This window comes from Acanthopagrus latus, chromosome 16, assembly GCF_904848185.1.
Source record: "Acanthopagrus latus isolate v.2019 chromosome 16, fAcaLat1.1, whole genome shotgun sequence".
NCBI classification, from domain to species: Eukaryota; Metazoa; Chordata; class Actinopteri; order Spariformes; family Sparidae; genus Acanthopagrus; species Acanthopagrus latus.
The window spans coordinates 17,127,611-17,135,929 of record NC_051054.1 but is presented as its reverse complement, the minus strand read 5'-3'; the positions used below and the strand labels follow the sequence as shown (position 1 = coordinate 17,135,929).

The window sequence follows — 8,319 nt, the reverse complement described above, 5'->3', positions numbered from 1 at the left end:
CTTTCCATGTGTCCCTGCTCGCAGATCTGGACGGTGAAGTGGCCAGGAGACACACACACACACACACACACACACACACACACACACACACACACACACACACACACACACACACACACACAGGGCACGGGTGGAGGTGGTGATGGTGATGGTGGGGTATAAGGACACTGCACCTTGTTACCATTGGGTCGACTGTTAAGTTTTACAAGTATAGTTTTGCGAGCGTATAAACGATACCTTCTAAACTTGCACAGGAAACTCCGAAAACATGCTGTGATAATGCGCGTCTCGGGCATCCAGTCGATATCCCCATAGTCTGGGAGGCAGCGATCTACAGAGGTATCGATTACATGAGCTTGATGCTGTAACAAGGCTCAGGCTGCTGGTGTGCAGGGCTCTCTCTCTCTCTCTCTCTCTCTCTCTCTCTCTCTCTCTCTCTCTCGCTCTCTGATTTTACACACACACACACACACACACACACACACACACATATATATATATTATTCATACTGTATATATATAAAATTATAAATAAATAGCCACAAATGGAGAAATATATGGAGAAATATAGAGAAACTGAACTATCTAACATCCACAGGTAGATCATGTTAAGGTGTATTGGTTTTATTTCAGAGGAACAATTTGAACTTTTTCTTCACTAAACTGCCCACCACCATTTAAGTGGATTACCAACACAGCACTGACCATAAGTTCACTCACGTTCCGTGAATCCAGTAAAAGTCAAAGCTCGTAAAAAGAATACACATTTGTAAGAATCACAACCAGCTAAATGACTGATTAGTGCAATTACATGTTCAATATTAATACCATCCGTATGTGATACTTCTCCCATAAGAGACAAACTAAAATTATGTCACCAATATCTTTTTAATCTATTTATTTTCTAAAGCCGTCAGAAAGTGTTTGAACTTTATTTTGAAGCTGAAACCTCTCCAGGAAGATTCCCCCCTCCACTGTCAGCCCAGTCTATATCTCCTGTGATGTATCAGCCCTGACCAGGAGGCTGCATGCGGGATGAAACGCTTCCCTTTCTGCCACTTCCCCTATGCAAAATACTCGTGGAGGCTGCACGGTTGCAAACCGGATGGGGTTTGCATTGGCTGACAGCCGTTTCCAGCGCGGGACGACCAATGAAACCAAAGCAGAGGCTCGGCGTATAACAGCGAAGATTGACGTGGAGGACGCGTCAAATTAATTCCAGCAAACTCCGGACTTCCCGGGATCACTCCAATTTGCTTTTATCGGATGAAGATCACGTTGGTGCCACTGTACCTCACAGCAGTCACTCGCTTCTAAAAAAAAAAAAAAAAAGAAAGAAAGAAAGAAAGAAGAAGAGGAAGAAGCAGAAGAAGGGGGCGCGCTACACTCGCCGGAGAATTTTTAAGAGGTCCCTTTTTCCTCTTCTGGGGCTCATTCCTCCCGTTCCCCTTCCTTCTCCTGCTTTCGCTCGGACGCGTTCAGCCATTTGAAGGGGCACCTATATGTCCCAGCATCACGACACATATAGGCAAATGGGTAAGGCTGTGTTACCATGTGCATGCTTCAGTGACAGGGAGCGTATGGATCCACCGCTCGGCACGCTTGCGTAAAGACAGAAATAAGCGTTTTTTCCCCCCCTCCAAGTTCAGATAATGCGCAAATGGAGAGTGTCTTTTGGCGACAGCTTGTCAAAGTTTATTGCACAGAGGATTTTTTCCAGCGGGCCTTGCTGTCTGTTAAAAGCTTTGAATCTTCAATGGGACCACACCAGCAATTATCCTATGAAAAGTGTGTCTTTGGAGAGCTCTGGAGTGGTAAATCAAGCCCAAGCTCGCCATTTTAAAAGTTGTTTTTTTTTTGTTGTGCACGCAGGGATGGTAGAGGAAAAACCCAGACAATCAGTGTACACCCTTTTGTAAAGTTGCAAAATAGGAATTATTAACCAGAGGATCCCAGTGTGTGTAGGCTGACACATGTTGTACAACTTTGTGGTGTGATTTACAGCCGCTTGTGTCAAGTTGTCCACTTAGAATACACACAAACAATTGTTTTATGAACTTATATGTTGTGGCAGAATGAGTGCATTAAAATGACAATAACATGACGTATTGCATCTAATATTTTCCTAACGTATTTACCCACTTCACGCTGTGTAAGTGTGTGACGTTGTGTCTCTTTTCTCCCGCAGAGCAAACCTATGGAGAGGTGAACCAGTTAGGCGGCGTGTTCGTCAATGGGCGACCCCTGCCCAACGCCATACGGTTAAGAATAGTGGAGCTGGCTCAGCTCGGGATCAGGCCCTGTGATATAAGCCGACAGCTGAGAGTCTCCCACGGCTGCGTGAGCAAGATTTTGGCGAGGTACAACGAGACGGGCTCCATCTTACCCGGTGCCATCGGTGGGAGCAAACCGCGGGTCACGACGCCTAACGTGGTGAAGAATATCAGGGAATACAAACAAAGCGACCCCGGCATCTTTGCCTGGGAGATCCGGGACAGACTTTTGGCAGACGGAGTTTGTGACAAGTACAACGTCCCGTCGGTTAGCTCGATCAGCAGGATTTTACGCAACAAGATTGGAAATCTCTCCCAGCCTAACCAGTACGAGAGCGGCAAGCAAGCGTCCGCGCAGGCCGGCCTCTCCTACAACCACATATACCCTTATTCCTACCCCAACACCATGTCGCCCACTGGCACTAAAATGGGCAGCCCTCCTGGAGTACCGGTGACGGCTGGACATATGAGCTTATCCAGGGCATGGCCGTCTGCGCACACCGTCAGCAACATCCTCGGTATACGAGCCTTCATGGATCCTGCAGGTGAGGAAAACCCTTAGGCCTCTGTGCCACACACGTAAAGCCTTTAGCAGCTCCCTCTGCTCCTCTCAAATAAGGTTTTTTAATAAACCAGTGCAGCTGGTTATTATTGTGTTGCCTCTGTATGACGGATTGCCATGTTACACCGCACAACCTGTTCAGGCTGCGGGCAGAACAATGTGTCCATTACAAGTTGTACAGGCCTCCGTTTCACCATTCAGCCAGAAAGCAGTAAGTCCACTCTCAATGGGCCTTTTCACGGGATGATGCGTTTGCAAACACTTTGCTCACCTGCTAGATCCTCCCTAATCCTTCAAGTAGTCATTACAGGCATTTTTTCTTTGCCTCTCTGGTCCCCTCGTCACTGTTTTCACCCGATGTTCAGTTGCCTGGCCGGGTGTATCTTTGTGCCATTAGGGCCAATATCATTTGAAGAACATATGTATAAAATAACATATGATTATATAATTTATAATATATTTTTTAAATGAGTATATCTGACTGAAATAACTCCACGCTGTAGGCCTGCTTATACAAGAGAATTGCGTCTTTTACGCACGCATCCGCGGACACGTAACATGATGACATGTAGGGCTGTATCGGGTGTAATAACACCAAATAATTTTTTAACATAAATTATAAAATGTGAGAAGAGTAATTATGATAAGCTGCTGTGTTTGATTTCAACTTTAACTCTTCTTTGTTTTTTTGTTTTGTTTTGTATTTTTCTTTAAGATCAAATTAAAACAGGATATGTTTTTTATTTATCTATATATTAATGCCTATAATAGTACTTATTAATTATTATAATTATCTTGAAATTCAATTTTGTACTCGTTTAATTAATCCCAAGATCATGCCCACCTTAAATAGGCCTGCTGTTTGCAAAATGAAATGTGTTATATACTCAGGCTCACGCGTAAAACATTTCTATAATTTACATAATTAATTCTGGCACTAATTGAGACTGAATTGATTTGATCAATGCTATTTTTTGACACATATCTGACGTGAGGTTACTGTTTCTAAATCAGCCATCGCTGGGGCGGACGGATACCCACCAAAAATGGAGGAATGGAGCAGCGTCAACAGAGCAGCTTTCCCCGCGGCTCACGCGGTCAACGGGATCGACAAGTCAGCCCTCGAGGCCGACATAAAATACGCACAGGTAAAGAAAAATATACATATATTGTACAGCCTGCAACGTTTCTACGCCAAGGGACTACACAACACCATTTTCTTTTCTTTGTGGAAAAATGTCCAAACGTTCAGTGCCAAAAATGGGCTGAGGCCTCCAGTAAGTTATTGCTCTCCACTCTCCAAAGGCCTGTGGCAGAGTTGTGAAAAGTTTCCATATCAGGGACCCTGAGACAGAGTCACATGAGGCCACAGAGCTCTGTTTGATAAGAGTTTACCCAGGAGACTGCCGGGAGTGTTATTACTGGGTTAGATGAAACGTCTGCTTGTGTTTGAGATGACAGACAGAGGGGACCTAGCCGTGTGTACTCTAATCAGTATTAATTATGGTAAACTAAATTACAGCGAATCTCATGTTCCTCAGTTTACTTCCAAGCCATCCAGACACCACTGCTGTAGGCCACATGCTGCTGTCACATGTAATTATGAGAGCTGTGTGCTTGGGTTTTTTTTTTCTTCTGCCTAGTTAGTCCATATCTCATGTGTCTGCCTGCAGCCCTCCTCCACGCTGTCCGGTTACGTCTCGGCGTGCGCCTACTCTCCCACCAACCAGTACGGGGTGTACAGCGGGCCAGCGGGCGGCTACGTGGCCCCGGGACACCACCACTGGCAGCCGCAGAGCCCGGCCCTGTCGCACCCAGGCAGCGGGATGGGCATGCACGCAGGAGAGATCCACTCGCCGATGACCTTCAAGCATCAGGCCCGAGAAGGTAGACAGAAGGGGGACACGGCTTAATGCGAACACTGGTGACAGCTGCGTCGAGTCCATGTTTTGAATGATGTTCTCTGGATTGAAAGTTGCTTTATGTTCGATTATTTGAACTAGTGAATTATTATTATTATTATTATTATTATTATTATTATTATTATTATTATTATTATTATTAACTGCACAGGACCGTGCAGTCTCTCCCTTCACCGTTCCCTTCTCAGGCACACACATTTCCGCAGTAAGCGATGACCGCAACGAGCGCAAACATTTACCAAATCCCAAATGAAGTCTCATGAGATGCCAATTAAGAAAAACACTGACCCACCAGACTTGGCCGGCGTCAGTCATGAGCTCTGAGGACACCCATAAAACGGAGGAAAAGGCTATTGTTTTTAAAGAATAATAATAAGAATAATTTTAAAAACGAAAACATACGAATTCTGTCGTGAAAAACAAAAAAATACCAGAAAATAAGAATTTCTGAGTATCTGCTCTGACGTGTAGGTGGACTAACTCACGTTAAATGCATTCTAACCTGAAGGGGTGAATTGTGCTTTGACGGTGAAGTTGCATGCACGGTCCAACTGTACTTCTGCTGCGTGTTGCAGGAGACAGAAAGCCACCCAGTCCCCTGAGCAAGCAGCAGCAGCAGCAGCAGCAGCAGCAACATGAAGACTTGAACAGTGTGCACGGACCCAGTCTCCATACCTCATCGTCATAACCGGGATTTACACCACCTTAATTACCAGATCCATTTAATTGAACTCATTTCAGCAACTCCAACAGTAAGTCTGAAACACTTTACGGCTTGTGTCTCTCTCCCCCCCCGAGTGTTTGCAGCTTACAGTCAAACACAGGCCTGTCCACATTCACTATGAGTACAGTATAGCTATATCGGCCTTGGTGGCCATATGAATGTAAGCTTGCATGGATGTATCGGTGCTTCCCTTCATTGGTTGACAGTTTTGTTTTCTCCATTGGAATATTTCGTCTGTGTTCTCTCCTGGAGGCTGTCAGGAGTAAACAAAAAAAAAAAAGAAAGAAAGAAAGGAAAAAAAAAGATTTTTTTTTGTCAGTCTGAGTTTGTCGTCGATGTTTTATTCCTAAAACCACAGGGCTACTCTGTAATCCGCCATGTTATTATATGATCTGAATTTGTGGCCATGATCTCTACAGTGACTCTACGATGTGAACAAAGAGATAAATTGTCTAAATGTAAAATATTTGCCAAAGCTTTAATTATATATTTTTATAATTTCCTGTAAATATTCAAAAATAAAGGCTTTGTTAAACGCCACGTGTTGTCGCAGTTCATATCGCCTCCATCACAGGTCCTTTAAACGGTGTATTGTTTCTGTTCGCTCCGCTGGCCAAGGCCTTACATGTGTGTGGTGCTGATGTCACCGTAAAGACGGAGAAATACCAGGGGACGTTTGAGAATTCCGTTCCCCTTGAGGTTTTTCCAGCTGTGTTGGGCCACATTCATCAAAATTCACCAAAATAATCCCCATATTTTTTTTTTAAACTGATGATAATCTATTAATTCAATAATAATTTAATCTACAGTTTTTGTGATTCCAAATAGTGACTTAAAGGTTTGTACCACAAGTCTCATCACAGCAGTCCGTCCGGCTGGAAGCGACAGAAATATCACTGCATGAAAATGTATTTCACATTGGGATTGAATGTTACGCAAAAAAAAAAGAAAAGAAAGAAAAGAAAAGAAAAGAAAACCATTGATAATTCACGTATTATATGATTCCTTATAAAGGCCCATTTTAATGGCAGATCAAACTTGCCGTGTAACCGTCTGCACCCACAGCACTTCCACGCTGCTCTCCCCGGGCTGGGCGCCTCTGCTGATGTTATCTCAGCTGTATACCTGATACTCGCCACTATTTGAATCGCAGGGTGTTAATTTCCAACGCGCAGGGCTACAGGACACAGACCAAATCCCCCTCATGCAAATGAAAGGCGTTAGGCTTCTGTTTATGCGTGCGGCCCGTTTGCTCGAACAACTGACTATCTGTGTGTCCACCGCGTTTTCTGATATCTCATCATCGCTCGGCCCATTTTTTAAATTATTTATTTATTTATTTATTTTTAAATTAAGATTATTGCTTTTGGTAGTGATCAACTGACCCTATCGTAGTCTGTTTTACGATGTGTTCTGTACAATAATGCTATAATTTATCGCGCACAATTAATAAGTGTGTGTTTTTGGAAACATTTGATTCTCCCCAGTGGGAAAGTCTGAAGCGTGGCACTCAGTTTAAATGAGATATATGACATATGTCTTCGTCTTGGTTGAATTCGTGAATGTTGAGTAGTTTTTCTTTTTTTTTTTTCTTTTCTATGCGACAACAGATCAGTAGCTTTATTGATTTTCTTCAAATTAATATCAGCAGCTTCTGTTCTCCAAAATATAAAATGACAGTTCTGGTCTGTCATAGATTGAAACGTTAAAGCTACATTTTTTTAAATATTCTGTTCAACCCTTGTTGTGAAAATGTCCATGAAGCAATAAGATAAAATAAAAAAGATGAATAAAATAAATTAATATTTGAAACTTGTTTTTTTTAATAGATTTTAGTGAAATGCAGCCCACAGTTGTAATTGAGCTCTAAGGTTCTGGTCCTCATCCCAGCAAACATGCTGCATCTCCTCTGTTGTTACTTGATGCAGGACAGTGAGGTCAGGGGGAATGTGTGCCGCACAGCTGGTTTGGTGACTGGCCCAGTGCAGTTTGGTCGAGTGAGATTGAGCATTTCTGTGGTTTTTAACAGCACTTTCAGTGTGAACGCAACCAGGAAGTAAAACTTTTTTTTATGTTGGTATTTTTATGCCTTGCAAAGACAGTATAATACATTAAATAGGAGAGTGTACGTCCCTTTTGGGTGTCAGTCAAACTCCTTTTTATGGCTCCAAACGCACGTCTACTGACCTTTGATGTAGACTAAGACATGCTTCGACTGGATTTCCCTCCAGTGAGCTGAGATTTGGCTCATTCAGATTATTGATTTGTTTTGTATCTGCTGATTTCAAACCCCGATTAACCTAATCCCATATCAGTTTAGAGAATGTTAACTCCGTAAAAACAAAAGTTTTGCTGAATTTACTGAATGGCCACATAATAGTCATTGAAAGTAGCCCTCATACTGAAGTAGGATGTATTCAGATTCCCCTGAAAAATCAGTAGAAATGTATTGTCAGAACTGTCTCTCTGTAAGTCTTTGGACTCAGTGACTTTGTGGATTTTCAGATGAACATTTGGACTCTTTCTTTCTTGATTCAGGCTTGGCTGGTTCAGAATCAAGCCGAACCAACCTAGAGACAGGAAATATTGTTCGTACAAAATCAATGACAGATATATTTTCATCATGTAGGTTATTTTCAGCATGCCTTTTGAAGATTGCCTTTTTTAAAAAAAAAAAAAGGGGGGGGGGGGGGTACTTAAAGGGGCACTATGTCGTTATGGAGATTAAATTCAAACTCTGAAATTTAATATTACTATATAATGTGGTATTGATACGAACCCAGAAATATTCATCTTTTCCATCACTGAACAAATAGGCTGCTCTCACAGGAAAATAAG

At 42.7% G+C, this 8,319-nt stretch overlaps 1 protein-coding gene across 1 annotated transcript; it reads left to right on the top strand.

Annotated features, from left to right (window-relative positions):
• Positions 1–1,146: 1,146 nt before the first annotated feature.
• Positions 1,147–6,021, top strand: pax1a (paired box 1a). Its single transcript, XM_037125110.1, has 5 exons — positions 1,147–1,536; positions 2,189–2,818; positions 3,850–3,983; positions 4,509–4,722; positions 5,333–6,021. Exons 1-5 carry the CDS (start codon positions 1,503–1,505, stop codon positions 5,443–5,445), a joined length of 1,125 nt encoding a protein of 374 aa, XP_036981005.1. The 5' UTR covers positions 1,147–1,502; the 3' UTR covers positions 5,446–6,021.
• Positions 6,022–8,319: the final 2,298 nt, after the last annotated feature.

What these genes read in the sequence shown, in the direction of transcription:
- pax1a (XM_037125110.1), top strand. Translation starts at nt 1,503, where the DNA reads ATGTCCCAGCATCACGACACATATAGGCAAATGG. An exon ending in CCGACATAAAATACGCACAG is followed by an intron (nt 3,984 to 4,508) that starts GTAAAGAAAAAT and finishes GTCTGCCTGCAG; the next exon opens with CCCTCCTCCACGCTGTCCGG. An exon ending in CAAGCATCAGGCCCGAGAAG is followed by an intron (nt 4,723 to 5,332) that starts GTAGACAGAAGG and finishes TGCGTGTTGCAG; the next exon opens with GAGACAGAAAGCCACCCAGT.